This window comes from Danaus plexippus, chromosome 17 (assembly GCF_018135715.1).
Source record: "Danaus plexippus chromosome 17, MEX_DaPlex, whole genome shotgun sequence".
NCBI classification, from domain to species: Eukaryota; Metazoa; Arthropoda; class Insecta; order Lepidoptera; family Nymphalidae; genus Danaus; species Danaus plexippus.
Window position 1 is genome coordinate 900,636 of NC_083548.1, and position 18,009 is coordinate 918,644.

The window sequence follows — 18,009 nt, forward strand, 5'->3', positions numbered from 1 at the left end:
AAAGTGCGGTTCAACTGTAACTATTACTGGGACCGAGTCTCCTCGACCGCGGTTGAAGTTTGAACCGGTTAAAGCGGAGGCGATTATGCGATTATTCAACTATGGAACTTCAGCAATTATTGAATCATTCGTTGTATTTATAATATTTTTCGATTACCTCATTCGTCTGTCTTGACGTTTGCACCTCTGGTACGGTTGGCGATTACATCTTGGTGTTTGCCCTGGTTGTTGTCTTCTTAGAGTACTTAGTATTGGCTCCCCGGACCTGTGTGTTAGTCTGTTTGTCGTTTATGCGAGAATTAGGTGTCGATGTAAATCTAATATACATATATATATATATTTATATATATATATTATATGTGTGTGTGTGTGTGTGTGTGTGTGTGTGTGTTTACATGCAATTGAAATCGTTCGCAAGCTAAGTTAAATTTGACAACGATTTTCATATGTATAACTGTTTTAAAAACTGTTCAATATCATTTTGCTATATACACATCTTCATTGAAAAAGAAACATTAAAAGAATGTAATAGAATTGTTTATTGACAGAAGCCTTGAAGTCGTAATGCCTAAAGTGTCTCATTCAAACCGCGTAACTCATTCATTACACACGACACTCAACACTCAATAAAACGTCACTGACACTCGAGCGTAACAGAATATATTTCCATAAGGCTATGAATCTTACCATTCATTATAAAAATCGTTATTTAAAACATATTAAATTTAACCGTGATCTTACCGTTGATAAGTAAAACGTTTGCTAATTGAATATCAAAGCGTCCGAATCGAGTAAAACAGTGAAATCGATTGTAATGAAATTTATTATACAATAATCGATTCAATAATCGTTTGTTAATTTAATTAAATTAAGAAAACAGAGATCGTTGTAATAGTGTATATATGATCAGTACATACACCAGGTTAGTGTTTAATTTACATAATCAGGCATAATGGAATTCTTACTTAATTAATAGTTTATGTTAGTTATATTAATAATAATTGTCGCGTGGTAGTCTACTGAGAATATTATATTGAATTGTTGGTGAGCTCTCCAATATCACAGCGACCGCTGGAACGACGAATGCAAAGTTACTAGGAAGAGTTAACATCGAACACACTGTCAGTTTGAACGTGTTTCATATATGAAGATTTTTTTTATATGAAATTATATTAAAGTTAACATACGTATGTATTGAATCAATTCCATGAATCAATTTGCTCTGTCTTATACCTCAAATTGATTAGATCGTGGTTATGTAATTTTAATTGATAATATACGTAGTAACCATATTGTCAGGACCCTGAAGCATCATCGCGATGAAATCACAGCACACATGTCAGATCCTTCCTTTCAAGTCTACATTTGAACGAATCTTTTGATTTGATACATTAGTGTAAATTTCTTTTAATAGTACAGTCTCGTCTAATAGTTTTGTCATACTGACAACGGAGTATCTAAACAACCAATTCGTTATTTCACTAACGCAATAATGTTATTAAAACTATACCGTAATAATACTATTTCGCGGATTATGTGGCGTGTTATTATATTATTATTTATAACAAATCACTTTCGTGTACCAAGATATGCGATTACACGCAACTAATGTTATTTATATACATATCACTTATTATCCCGGTGAAGCGGTGATCTCCCGCCCTCTTAAGAGGACGTCAGTTACTCTACAATTCTTTATGTTTTTTTCTGATCCATTAAGACCAGAGGGTGTTATTTTAGTTTCGGAACTATTTCCGTTTGTTAAATGAATATACGATAATAGATTATACGTTTTTAAATTTATTTTAAAATAATTTAAATTCAGTTTTGTCTTAATATATATGTATAATGTTTTTTGTTACATTGCTCGCGTATTTTCCGCTCAGCTACCCTCTCCGCTCGGCAGTGTGAACTCTATGCCAGCATGTTAACCTCGAATAATTCGCATAACAAGTACAATGTGAAAAGAAATGTTAAAAATGAACCGGTATGATACATTACCGCTACTTTCACATGTCGCTCTATGACTTTAATCTTATAATTGAGATTAATTACAGCAATAATGCGCTTTTCTTTGATTATATTTAAATAAAAAATAAATTAATTTATTACTAGAAAACGAACCTTCTCGTAATTTCCTTTCAAACAGTAGTAGTATGCTTACTTCTAGGAGTAACTGTTGGTAATATGCTTTCGTTTTAGAGTTTATCGTGAAAAGACAAACGGACAAGCACTTTGTTTATAATATCTAGTGATGAGTGGAAGTAATGAAAAAACAACGTAATAAACGGTCCGAGATCTCGTCCAGTAGGAGTCGAACACCTGCCAAATAGGGTTTGTAATAATTGTCGTCAGATCAGCTGGAGTTGCGCCAAAATTGTTTACACCATTTTTGGGCAGAGGTTACTGACCTTTCCCACTTTAATCTTAAGTAACGTACTATAAGGAGTCGCTCATCGTGTGTGTGTGTATTTAAGAGACGTCCTTAACATTATTCGTTTACGTTTGTAATGTCTAAGTGAATGTCGGACCGTTCCTATGTAAACGCTACGGAGCAAGGTTTCACATTCTCTAAAGGCTTAGCAAACAATAAGTTCATATAAGAATTGTTCTAAGCCAAGAGTATACACTGTCCTTTTAATTTACGTTTAATGTTATAAAGTCGATAAAAATATAACGTTTATTGACATATGTTCTGTATAATAGATGTGTACCTACCTTTATAACATATCGTAACTACCATATAAGTCGAATAAGCGTAATTTCAATACATTTCTTAAATTTTTAAAACAACGTCAGTCGTATATAATTTTTTAATACTTACATAAGTTTAAATTACGGAGTCGTTATCCAAATTAGTTATGGAGATACGCCAATTTTAAAGTGTTTTGGCAACCATTGAGACACGCAGTCACATGAAAGGCCTGACTACATATTATATCATGATGAGGTGGACACGCTTACAGACGGACTAATGGTTTTACGATTCCATAATATGGAATATGAGCTTTAATAAATCGCAATCACTATACTTATTCAGTTGGCATCGTCACACTACATACAGAGCGTTAAGAGTTTTTCATTCATACATTTACGCTTACTATGGTATACGTTTCGTATGTAGAGTCGATGTCGACTTGTGGTAAGCGTCTAGGTATATTGTTAACAAACTTACTGAATATCTCTTATATATTTATCCTCGTATCCATCTAGTATGAGCCATGCCATAAAGAATCCACGCTGTAATTTTGTTTCACATAATACGATAAATGTTAATAACTTCGCTCTAACCACAATTAATAATAAATCCTATGAATCTATATTTAAAGTCTATATTCCTGTATACTCATCGTAGCGGTCGAGCGACCATCAAATTCAAGTTAGTCTAGTTTTTTTCTATAGAACCTCATACATTTTTAATTTTGAATAATGTACGAAACTTTATTATTCGATGTTACCATATTCTTTTTGTTTCTAATAATATTACTACACTCAAAAACTACTATATCTGTAATGTTACAGATAATAAAAGTTTGTAACGTCAAAATCTTTTACATATCAGAGTTAATATATATTTAAATCCAAAGTCTTAAAGTTGGGTAACTTCTCAAGCTGAAAGCCTTTCTTATGAGTTCAGACTAGACAGTTCCATCAAGTCACTGCCAAATAACCTATTGTATACCTAATAACTCATGACGTATCGTATGTCCGTCCGTGTGTTGTGTAACGGAGCTACAAACAATTACTCCTTTTATTGTATTACTGATTAAAGTATATATATATTTTCAATTCACTTTAAATCGTCGTTTAAAAAACTTTAATAGTAATTTCATTAAACGCTGTTTAAAACTTTTATCATCAAATGTTTTTAAAAAAAACTAAGTTTAATGTCAGCATATAATTCTATAGTTATTGCACACTGAAGATTATAACAATTCTATCAACAGAAATTAATATTTATAAAATATTTTATCATAGGAATAACAAAACGTTTTGAACGTATTATCTGTAGTGAGCCCCGTTTAAACTGATGTGCCCACACTAAGCACTTAAGTCAACGCCACCTTAAGCACTGACATAATTACAAAGCAGTATGACGCTAATGATATAACAGTGGCATTAAACAGCCCAGAAGGAATTTATAGAAAACTAGTTATTATATAGATTTTCCTATCCGCATGCTAGTTGCTCGGTAGATTTAAGAGATCACGTAAACGGATAATTTGTATTTATTATGGCGAGTGAATGTACCTCTCGGTGTGGCTTAAGGTTAACGAGACGCTGTCTTCCTCTATGTGATTTGTTCTAACGTTATTCTATGTTCATTACGTTTTCATTATACAAAACTGTTTATTATACACTAATTATTATATGTAATATTGAATCGATTGTAACTTAATTAATTATATGTTATAAGTTGATATAATGTTTTGACAATCATTTTTTATTTCACTAAGTTCTCATGTGATGACGTCATTTGACAGTTGCTGTTTTAAACATGGCCGAGCGATCCTGAATTTCGCGCCTATTAACCTCAACCAAAGGGAACAGAATCCCGTCCCACGATAATATAACTTATATACCATGCAATAGAGATTTAATTCGCATTGTGCGGTTTAAAAAAATATGATACGTGAATGTTACATTTAATCCGAAATCGCTACATATGGCGGATGTTGTTTTTGTAAGGTTTCGGGACTGTTATTTGACGTTCTTAATTAATTAGACGAGAAAAATTACATGAATAAACATATATGTATTATGCATCAGCAGGTACACTAAATACATAATAAAAGATGCTTTGAAATAGCTATTAGTGCGAAACCTTGACAACAGTTTTTTTTTTTCCTTTAAAACATCCTTCACACTTTCCTCATTTTTGAACGAACAAAATATGCAGAATGAGATAAACCGAGGCTTTGAGAAAGAGATGGTAAATATTACTAATAGTTTTGCTAATGTGTGGGAAAGAGAAGGAAGACAAAAGGCGCAGGTGGTAGATGGAATAACGCGCGGCTTACAGATAGAATTCGTGAAGTTGGCAACTGTTTTGATAGTTTATAGTCAAGTTAAAATATTACGGTATTTAAAACAGTTTTTGTTGAAATGTAAATTCAATTAGCGTCTGGATATATTCTGGATTTATTTGTCGTTTGAAACCTTTGCAATTTAAAGTTTGCATTTTTATTAAGTTATTATTCGACAACAAAATTGAAATTTATGTATTTGGAGGTTTCTGAAAGGAACTTGTTTAGGACAAAAAAAAAGGTAACAAAAAGCCGTTTATGATGTACGGTTATTTACCTGGCGTGTTCAAGGACACACGGCTTCAAGACAGCTGTAACTACCAAGAAACAACAGGTGCTCGTTGAAAATCTCATTTAGTTTTTTTTTGCATCTTCTCGGAATATGTCATTTGTGTAATGCTTTTATTTTAAGTACAAACATAAAGACGATTATTAATAATTATTCTTAATATTAATGAATAAGTATCGTATCAGATACAAGTATAATTGTCAATGAAATCAATGCATTTCAAACCCTCGTCTTCAGCAGATGGTGGGCTGTAGACTATAGTATTGTGAGTGTAATGTAACAATGAAGGACTCACCCGGCAGTCGTAAGACACCTGGACTATCAACGCGTGCTCCTCAACACACGTCGTCACTTTTTTGGATGAAGAGATTTTATTTTCGCTCCTAATATTGTTAATGTTTAATAGCATTTTTTTCATTGATTTAACATATAACTATAGCGAGCTTTTTGTATTGTATCTATACCGTTATATCCGTGATGTGTAAGTGTTCGTTAATAATTGGTTAGACGATAACCAAGTACATATCTGTATTTTTTATTTATACGATGAAACTATCGGTTTTTGATTTGGATGGAAGTACTACGGATATATTTATTCCGTAAGTCTAATGTATTAATTAATAATACTATGATATATGAACGCAATCCGCCAATATTGGTTCTGTCAATCTAACGGGGGTCCGTTGATTATTTTGACGCTATACTTTTCTGCCCTTGCGCAAGTTGCAACATGTTCACTATACAGCGTGTTCATAACTAAAAATATACAGTGTGATTATCATTTCTATGATACTAAAATTTCAATCAAATATATTTCTCTTAGACTAAATACGTTACATTCTTCATTATTAATTTCTAAACATATCAGTACATTTTAATTACTATTTGTCACTTATACGGTAACGGTTAGTTTCAGCAAATTAATCATGTATATGCGTGTAAGAGATTTATGTCATAATCTATAATTAAACGAGCGAATCTAATGAAGACTTCGTGTCTCACGCGACATCACCTTCATTACTGATCACCACTCATTATTATTAGATAATATATAGCCTGCTTTAGTTTTCTAATTCCACACAACAGCCTGTGTTAACTTTAAATGTACAAATCCGAGGATAAAGTTGCTGTCCCCGGGGGGCCGTACACGTTTATTGAATACCCCGTAATGTATGGCCCATGGGGCTTTTATGGCGTACGCTAGAATCTTTCTTTACAGCGGCCGCTCATTTCAAATGACTCTAAATATGATTTACTATACGAAAATATATTATATATTATTTTTTATATCACTGTACGTAATGTACATATATGATGTGTATTATCAGTTTATTATACATGAAGGAAGATCAAATGGATCAAATCAACGTGATTTTTCGTATAGTGCAAAGCTCAGACATCCCAAAAAGAACTTCATTAAAAATTACTTATTAATTAAATAATTATTTTCACATCATTCAAAACATATTTTTCCTAAATGTAGATGAATATGATTTATAATTTTCCAGAAAATGAAGTTATAAGTAATTTATTAATAATTATTTAACATTAAAAGTCAGCGTCTCGGACGATTGTGAACGAATTTGAATAATGTAGATGTTTTATTGAAAACCTTAATATTAAAGAGCCAATTAACTAATCGTCATTATTATTTTTTCGTTATAATTGAAAACGGAACAATATTTTTATAAGCATATATACATATGTCTTAATACATACATATGATATTCTTTGTGGGTAATATATATATATTGCCTGTCTGTCCATACCCTATACAACACTTGTAGCGTTTCCGACTGTCAGTTGATTTCATTCACATTAATTCATAGCTCCTAAAACATTCAAACGCCAGCCGCGAGTCAAAAGTTTCAGCTTTCAGAATTAATGACAAGCGTATCGCGTCCCGGTAGGATTTTAACTTAATTCAATTCAATTGTTTATTTTGAATTAATAAAATAAGTTATGACAGACAAAAAATGAACGAGCCATACCTACTTTATTATTATAAGTAAAATATGTATATATTTTTATAAATTGTGGTCACGTATTTAAAAAGTGCATACATATATGATGCGTGTTTAAAAAAAAGGCTATGTTTATTTTACTGAATTTGAAAAATGTCTGGAATTAAGAAAATACTTATTTAATGCCAATAAAGTAATAAGTAAATGATAAATATAACTAAAACAAAATATAGAAAAAAACATATAAATTAATAAATGTTTTTCAATTAAATGTTGAACGTTATATAAGTTAAACCGGCGACTTCGCCCGACGCTTGTTAAACTAACGGTTAAGTCTTTACCGACAACTTTTAACTTCGACTCAACTCGCCGTTATTAACTTTCCCCTTTGAGTTTCTTATTTTATTTTCTTTTTCGTTATAATTAATAAAGTATATTTCTTTTCAGGTACAAAGTGTTTCGAGTGAAACAGTTCCGTCGCCATGGCTTTATAAATCATAATGGCGCTGCTGAGGCGCTGCAACGTCGCTTGACGATCACTAACGAAAATGGCGGACACCAGTCCCGCCACTTCAATCATCGAGGGGACTGTTAAATTTCGGGACGGAAAAAAGGTAAAGAAATATAATGTTTTATTATTTAGAAAAATATTACAACAGAAAAATATTCAAAGAGCGTACGTGTTGTATCAACTTTTAATGCACTTGATGACCGTAAACTACTCGCGGTCCAAGTTACGGGAGAGTGATCTTTATGTGCACGACACAAGCAACATTATGGCTTATCAGTGTGATAATATTTTGCGTATCGGCAATATCGATATTCAGAAATATGTCGCTGATAAGATAATGGACACCTTCACCGCTGCGGTATCACCACGAAAATATATTATGTTATATATATATGTACTAATAGTCGTAACTAAAGAAAAATGTCTTTGACTTTCTCATTAAATAAAATAATCGTCTTAAATCCTACTATATACTCTATTTGTCGTAAATATATTTTATTTAACAAATATATTATTCATTGTTTATATCACGGAAGTGTTTGTATGACACGTCGGACGCCATGTTAGTCATTCAGCATCCTATGATGAATAACTTCCGTTTCGTTAGATATATGTTATAACATAATGCTAATATCCAAACTAACGTGAACCTTGACCCTTGGCTTTTCGTTAGCTCTATATTAAGTCTAGACTGGAAATATATTCTAAGGTCGTAAAAACAAAATATATATATTTTATCATTGAACTATTAATCATGTGATATCTTGAGACAAAGATATTTCAATATTATTTTAATCTTATATGTGGATTTAAGTAAAAAAAATAAATATAGCAACACCAGTATAACTAGACACATGTAGATATATCAGCTGTACTGAAAGGTTATCAGGCGCATGTATTTTTGAGAATGGTGACGTCTCATGATAAGCTGAAAGAAACAATAAGATCATTATCTTAAGAGATCTGTCATCGTCAACACTTGAGAGTGAAAGAACTGGAACATCTGTAGATATATATATAAACTTCTGAGGATAGTTAACATGACTATGTATTTACTTACATACATACCGTTCTTACGTAAATTACAATATAATATTCTTATATATAAAAAATATATAATTAAATTCCAGTGCGCAATGTATGTCCAAGATTTATATCCACCACAGGGTACGTGATGCTGGTGATAATCTTCATCATCTTCATCACCATTCCTTACTACTGTCGATTCGTTTAATCGTAATTTATCTGAACTCACTCTCCTCCGTGGTGATCACGATATTTTTCAAACCTCCCTCGCTCCCTCCTTGCTCGTATCGTCCTTCTCCTTCTTATCACTCTTCTATGAAGAGCCATGCTATAATCTCTTAGAGATATCCAGAACCCCCTCTCCCATACTCCTCGCACCCTGTCTGATATCACTTCCTAATCTTTGATCCGAATACAATCTGTTAGATCTATAATACCTTACTGGAATCAACATTTAATATGATAACATTAATATTTTATGTATGTAAGTTAATTTAAATGGTTCTATCTCTTTCTTCTCTGTTTCCTTCTCTTTCCATCAGTTCTGCAGACAAAACTCCCACGTGAAACATGTCCGCAGGCAGAGCCGCTTCTAAACTTCCAGGACAATTTCAAATAAGTTTAACTTAAAGGGTTGAAATGTATGTAATATTAAAACTACGCGTATTGAGTACGGTGTAAGTAAATGCTAGTACAATACCGTTATCTTGCTTCAATGAAGCTTCGGCATACGATTTGTACAAAGTGTATAACACGCATACAGTCTAATATAGAGCGTTATGTAATGTAATAAAGTCTACATTCCCTTGTAAGCGAACGTGTGTATTTTAAAGTCTAAGCTGAATTGTACCTTACGGCTGTGAGATACGGTTTAAATCGCAATGCAATTCTAAAAGTTAATTCGTTCCAAACCGTCTCCCTGTTTCCTACTGCGTGTCTTGCGTTCCGTCTTTAACCGCACTACCGCGGTGCTGTTTTCACATTATTTTTCAACTGTTATTCATATATATTGCAATATTATAATATACTATTGTGATGTGAACGTTTGACGCACTTTGAGCTATAACAAGATGGCGGCGTAACTATGACGTCAGTACACGCAGCAGTGTCACCGTTAGATATTTGAAGTTGTAAATTATTAAAAAATATTTAAATATAAATATGTTGTTAGTCGAAATGTATTAACTTGTGATCGACTTAAAATATATAATAATATTTGATTAAAATAAAATGGTCTATTAAATATTTAATTTGTTACCGAAGCCGTTGTTATTATAACTATTTTGTAATTATTCAGCAGATATTTTTACTATTCTCCTTCCTATATCAGTTCATCTCTATCCGCCGAGAGGACGTCGGTCCTGCGTCTTGAATATTTCATCCAACTAATATTTTTCTACCTGGCAACATTACAGGGTGTAATTTTTTTATATGTACATTCAAGTTATGTTTGTATGGCACACAGTTTAAACTTTTCGATCGTTAAAATTCACAATTACTTTATTAAAAAATGACATAACAATAGTTATACGTATCTTTAGTATACTTAAAAAACTACAGCCAGTCTTTCATAAGAAAATATATTTCTAAGAAAACTATGTATTGTGGTAACGTACGTGTTTATCTGGTTCTAAGTTAACCAATACTCATATATTGAAATCAAATGACCTTGAATCCTACCAATTTCTACTAAATATATGATATATTTGGTAGAAATATTTTAATAAAAAAATCCCAAATTTGTTAAACCGAATCGCATTATCTGTAATAATTGACCTCTCCTCGTCCCGGACCCTCGGGCTTTTAATTCTGCTGAAACGTATTTCACCCTTTGAGTGTATACTACGGGTAACTCGTTCAATGTTTATTCTTTATATTGAATTTACTTTTGTTTCATTTGTAACTGTTATTTCACTTTTGTATTTACTGACTTGACTTAACTGTGGTCTCAAGGTTCGACAGCGGCCGTAATTAAATTGATTTACAAAGTTTAATTAAAAATATATAAAAAGGATTGGATTTAAAATTTTGGGTTATCGGTTAGTGAATTTTTAATAAAATTATTAAATGTAATGTGTTTTTAAATATTAATTTACTTTGATTATATAGTCAATAGTACTAAGAGGTTGTGTTTGCCCTTGACTTGAGTGTTGAGCAACGACTTACTGAGATTATCACATTATATACTGTGAAGTCGTTTGATTACGCAACATTAACCTTATTTACAAATAAGAGGCAGAAGATTTTTTATCTTTTAAGAAAACATTTATTTAATACTTTTTTTTTTAAAATTAAATCTAGTTCACGTGAATAGTAAGCTTTAGAATTATTGTACGAGTCATTATTGTATGAAATGAACAAATAATAACTTTTTTTTGTCAAATAATAATTACGATCTGTCCCATATCTTGTTCTATCAATAATTCACAGCGACTACAATGTTTACCCAATTTTAAATGCGGTAGGTTGTGAGTTTAACATCCAAATCCTCATCGGTAAAGTTTGTTGTGAACGTCCGTATATGTGCCGAGTATGTTCTGTTTGCCTTTCTCATGGTTTATGAGAACTAATAGACTATTTTATTCAGGAAATATTATAGTATGGTCGTGTGGCCATAAAATAAAACTCTCATCTTTTAATCCCAATTACAGTTTATGTTACAAAGACTATAACAAGAACATTTATACATACATCTGTGTATGTACATATCTATATTTAAATAAATAATTAGTTTATGACCGAGATTCCGTGTGAGTGAACATAAGAGTTGCGCTCAGATAAAAATGTATGGTGTCTTAAAACAATAAGTATAGTAACCTACGTTATAGCCTTTTCAGCTTCAGCAATATATATACTGCCTGCAGCGCCATCTGTTGATATGATTAGTGACTCTATACCATCCAGGGCGCCGCGCCGTCCAAATTCATCCAAAAAATTCACTCAAATCGGTCCAGCCGTTAAGGAGTTCGATGACATACAAACGTACAGAACATAACAGAAATATATGTATAAAGATTTGAAAATTATCAACACATTGATTGATTTGTAACAAGAATATGAACATGTAAGAGTTGTAACAGGACAGGAGCGTGTTTAGGAACTCACTACAGGTGACCAGCGCGGTGGGTAGTTCGATACTAAGTCGAGCGTGAACCGCTTTGTTACACCTCTGTTGCAATGGACACGGTTTTCTTATAATAACATCGACCACAGCAACAACAAACGCTTTACAATATAACTGAGCTATAAACGATATATATAAGGTACGGGCGAGTAGAGCGTTTACACGCGATCATGTCAGGATACCTTCGATACTTCTATTAGAATGTAATCTTCTAATTGCCTCTCATATATATATTCAGTACTTCTGTTCTGAATTAAAAGCACTCTTATATCGCTACCACTATTCATGATGTAGATTTGAAACTACCAAAGTTTTTTGATTAGTTTGAGAGTCCCAACTTCAACCATAAACCACATCGTTTTTAATATTATACGCCGTTAATATTCAATCAAAGAATTATACATGGAAACGTTTGTATACACTTTCATGTCAGTATTTTTTTTATATAATTACATATATTTGAATATCATTTTCATAGATAGTAATTATTAATTATAATGTACAGATATATTAATTATAAGATATAATATAAGATATAATAATTGGACAAATATTTATAAGGGGTTTTCCAATAGGGACGCTTGAACTTTGACAGCTGATTGCGGCCATGTTGTTTAAGTGACAGCTGTCAAATGCAGTGTGTTATATTCATTCCGTCCTCCCAAATCACCATGGCAGGTTACAGTGTCGAGCAGCACGTGCAAATCATAAAATTGTTTTATGAAAATGGGTCTTCAGTTCGAGCAACGTTCCGCGCACTTCGCCCGTTTTACGGTCGCGATGATCGTCCTGCCGAGTCGACTATCCGTCGATTGGTGGACAAATTCGAGTCAACCGGGTCAGTTAACAATCAGCCGGTTCCCGTGCGTCAACGTAACGCGAGATCTGCCGAGAATATCGCCGCTGTGCGCGACAGTGTCCTCGAAAACCCGCGGCAGTCAATTCCGCGTCGCGCACAGGAACTCGGCCTTTCGCAGACGACAACTTGGCGAATTTTGCGTTGTGACTTGAGCCTGCACCCGTACAAGATCCAGCTGACCCAAGAGCTCAAGGTTAATGACCATAGACAGCGCCGTGTGTTCGCTGACTGGGCATTAGAGCAGTTGGAAGTTGACGCCGATTTTGGCAAAAAAATCATCTTCAGCGACGAGGCGCATTTTTGGATGAATGGCTATGTCAACAAGCAAAATTGCCGTATTTGGGACGAGACCAATCCACACGAGGTTCACCAAGTGGCAATGCACCCGCAGAAAGTGACTGTTTGGTGCGGATTTTGGGCCGGAGGCGTGATTGGTCCGTATTTTTTCGAAAACGATAATGGTGTGGCCGTCACCGTCAATGGTGAGCGATACCGGTCGATGATAACCAACTTCTTTTGGCCTGAAATCGAGAATATGGATCTGGACAACATGTGGTTTCAACAGGACGGCGCTACGTGCCACACAGCACACGCTACGATGGAAGTTCTGCACGATCAAGCGCCCTTAATGGAAAACCCTATACATACATCATGTATAAATAAAATTAATTAATTAATTAATGTTTCAGTCGTTAATTGCAAGTTGGACGTTCTTGGCTCTTCTTTGGTAACTGGAAGTTCCCTTTGTATTTATTTAGTCAAAGATATATTTGGATATATATATATAAGAAATAAGTTTAATGTCTGTTGGCTAATTGATATTTTATCCAATTCGGAAGTGAACAAAACTAAGTCTTTATTATTTAGTCCATTTGTCGCATGTTGCATTACACGCGGTCACGACTGCAGCCGCGGAGTAGATACAACGGGAATGCGCCCACAAGACCACCTTGTTTATAATAATAAATACTAATAAACTATGAAAAGAACAAAACAAAATATATCAAGATATTATTTTTATTTCTTAAAACTTATTACATATGCTTTGTTTATATATATTACGTCTGATTTAACATGGCGTCACTGGCAATAAAATCACTTTCTATACACAAAGTTGCAAACACCAGGTAATAACTTAGACCGATCTCATAGGTTCATACTAGATCCAAGTCTAAATCAGACTGAAATAGAGAGTGAGAAGCAGTTAAGGTGCTTACGTTTAAATCGAATTTATACATCCGGTGGGAACATGGCACTTGTATACATTTAACAAAGTACTCGTCTCTAATTTCAAGATCTTGGATACGGTTGTCTCCACTCACAATATGTTGAAGACTTTTTCTATGAATATAAAGTGAATAACAGATGCAAGTTTTTACTAATTAGATACAGCTATATTTTGATCTACCCTCATAAGTGATTTATTGCTGAAGTAATTAATAGGTTAAACTTGTTTGAAATAACATATTGTTTAGACAATTAAGTTTTACAACTTCCAAATAAACATAAATGAGAACAATCTTACATTGGTTCATATTAATATAATATATTCAATTAGTTTTCAGTTCTCGTCATGAATCTTAACACATCAATGTATGTTTATTTCATACGAAAACCTATACACCGACCGTACGTATGTTACGATGCAGTCTAATAGTAAGGCCTACTATTATCTTCAGAATCATCTTCCTTACATTCTCAATATCTTTTAAACACATCGTCTGCTAATGTTCCTATATTTTTCTTGTCTTAATCTATAACACCTCTTTCTCCCTAATTATTACCTTCTGAAAACAATATTTTGTATTTAGGATGTTTTAACTACTTCCAATACTTTTAATTTAATAACCATAAAAGTATTTTTGATATGTATTAAAAATCTAATTATTAACAAAATATATAGTGAATGAAACCTCTGTAGATTGTTTGAAATATTTAAATAAAAAATCCTGTGCAGCTGTTCACATCCTTCAAACATGATCTTCTGTCACTCGTGCCCATGAAACAGTTTTGGTTTTGAAGGGATACAATATTATTGTTGGGTTCAAATTGTAAACAATGATGCTGACAGTGTCAATGACAAGGCGTCTACATTTCGCCGTTCGCGGATACCGCCTCTTCAATAGAAGCCTTTTTTATTACCTCATTTTAATTACATATAAACGCTCTTTTAAGCGTATATAACATTAACTTTTATATTCTCATAATTTAATATTATTTTATTTAGAAGTATGTAACATTTTTATTCATATTATTATTATTTTATATTAATTTTTATTATTTATTACCCTCCGTTACAGCGTGTCATAAAACATAATTACGAGATGTGAAATATAAATAAAATAACTTAAAAATTTTAAAATCCTGCATATTAATTTGAATTAATAAGTTGTTATTTATTAATACTTGTAACATTTATAAAACTACTTATTTTAAAGTGCAAATATTAATGGGTTCAATATAATCATAATGGGGTCCAAACTTTGTCATTACACTTCCAGAGACTTTGTACTATATGTACAATATTATTTATTACACAATATGTTGTAAATAAAATGAAACATCATTAAATACTCATCTTTAAACTTAGTTTTTATTAAAGTGTAACTTTCATTACATAACCTATAATTCACTTTTCTGCCTATTGCATGTCGCACGTAGACCCCGTAGTGGAGTGGGGGTAAAGAGTAACTCTGAAGAGTGGCGGCGGATATGGCGACGCCAAGTGCTCGTATCAGATAACTGTCTAGTATATATTATTACTAATTCGTGCTAATGAGTTGCGATATATGCTTGTTTGGTCAGTGATTTAAATGAAAATTGTGCTCAGTTTTTAACACGCGTCTTGTATCACAATGATGATACTTATTGCTTGTGTATGTTTCTGGTATTCTAAAACAATGTTTAGTTGAACCTCTCTAATATTTTTTCCTTATAATTCCTATTTTATATTATAAATTGAATGGCAAAAATCCTAAAATGTCAGCTGAACCCTAAAGGCTAAGACTAGCATCATGTTTAATTACACACTCAATTTTTTCTATCCATGTCCACGTAAGCCAGCATTTATGAGATATTTTTTTCTTCCTGACGTTTATACTTCCCATACTCTGAAATATATTAGAAAAACTAGTGTACTATAAAAAATGTAACTATCATTAAACGAATATAGACATGCCATACATTACAAATGCAATAACAATTTCAATTCAATTAGATTTTTACGATAAAATAACATTCTTATGATAATACATTGATTGTTATGTGCTGTGAGTAAAATGAGGTAAGGTTTCTCTGCCACATTGAAATATAATGTATATTTTTATTTATAATAATATTCAATGTCTTTTATTGCGTAAAATGTTATCTTCGATTGTCTAACTGCTTACTTAATGACACAATCGACAGACGAAATGAACGCACAATGTTCCTATTATGTAATAATTATTCCAACCAATTAAAATTGAAAACAATTTGATTTTCACGTATTTCGTTAATTAATGAATACATAATGTGTATATATTTTTTCACATTACTTAATATTAACTTTAAACATGTCTTGAACAAAATCGTTCATTATTATCACATATATGTGTTATAATAATATCTTTTATATTGTTTCAGTGGAAATCACGATGGTGTGTAATGAGGAAGCTGTCTCCTGTAGCAGGTATGTCGAAAATTAATTGTTACTTAGCCATATTTGAACCAATGTCCTGTAATATAAATTTAAATAGTGAAGTTTTAAATAAGCGGAGTAGGTATTTGCTTAATATTGTGTAGTGTATAATATATTCAGTAAAGTAGTCTTTGAGACGCAGGTAGTGTAAGAGGGTCGGTCTAGACTTGGAGAAACTTTGCTTGGCACGACATTCTCTATTAGAGTCACAATAAGCAGTTCATCACATAAATAAATAAATGCTATCTAAGGCTGGCTATATAAAACGCCTAGCAAATAAATTTATGAGTCCTATGACGTCGCTTTCAAAATTTTATTGTAAATTACTTCATTATACGGACAAACGTTCCTACTAGACTGTTTTATTAGAACTGAACGTGTACTTAATACATGAAGTGAAACAAAGCCGCAACATGTCATTAGTGAATTCGGACATATCGAACGAAAATAAACAAAGCGTGGAATTACCGATAATACTGACTTAATCACGTGATTTGTCGCATCACAGGCGAGTCGTTTATATTATATCTTATAGTCTGGTGTTAAAGTCCGTTTTGCCATTTGATGTATAATCTACCCTCACTTATCTGAGATTAATTAAACGAAGGGTTCCGTAAGTTTGTGATAAGCCTCGGACCCTAATCTTACTTTAAGTGCAATAAAAGCTATATTTATAGCTTTCGAGCATTCTGATACAACGTTACAAACAAACTACCCTCGGAAAATACAAAGAGAAAAATTATATTGAATATAATTGTTGAAGTTGCGTGTAATAGTAAAGAATGTTCAAAGCATATTTACTGTCTCATGAATAACGGGATCCAGTTCTCACGGCGCCTTTTCGTGTGACGTCGTTCAAGGCCGCCCAGTCTCTACTAGGAAGATCGCAGTCTCTTAATGTTCATTAATACATTACTAGTTCTATTAAACCGCAGTCACGATTGCGTGCTTGTTTTGTTACCAGCTGTTTTAATGACGGATCATTCCTTATTCATTCTTCTTTATAATTTTTCATACATATCTCCTTCTGGAATCTTCATCATTCATACCTTTTGTGATTCAATCTCTTTACAAAGTTAGGAACAGTTACTCACTTATAAACCTACATAGACACTGCCTTTACTTTGATAATAGATATTCTTACAAAAACATAAGCTTTCAAGAATTATAAGAAATGATCACAAAATACTGAACTCATTACAACCATACATTATGCAATGTAATTAATTTGAAGTTTCACTAAAGGATTATACAATTTTACAATTTACTTTATAACTGAAATGAAAGCTGTACAGTAATGTTAAATATCCGAGCTATGCTTGAGTAACAACACAACATGCAGATAACATTTATAACCGGTCGCGAGCCGTGTAAGAAATGCAAACCACAATTATTATACGAATTTTTAATTAAGACGTCTTGCTCGGATGGGGCCTTCATTCATGCTTTATGTTTTCAATTGAACTTATAAAAACTGGATGTTGTCGCTCTGTGCTCCTTTCGTGGACATACAATGAGCTATATTGATAC

The 18,009-nt window shown here is 32.6% G+C and overlaps 1 protein-coding gene across 1 annotated transcript in view; it reads left to right on the forward strand.

The window, feature by feature from the left end:
* Nucleotides 1-18,009, forward strand: part of LOC116771129 (uncharacterized) — a 56,771-nt gene that overhangs the window by 2,736 nt on the left and 36,026 nt on the right. The window contains exons 2-3 of the mRNA XM_032662859.2: nucleotides 7,728-7,894; nucleotides 16,425-16,470. Of these exons, the coding sequence (XP_032518750.2) occupies nucleotides 7,829-7,894; nucleotides 16,425-16,470 (112 nt within the window). The 5' untranslated portion in view covers nucleotides 7,728-7,828. The remainder of the gene's footprint in view (nucleotides 1-7,727; nucleotides 7,895-16,424; nucleotides 16,471-18,009) is intronic.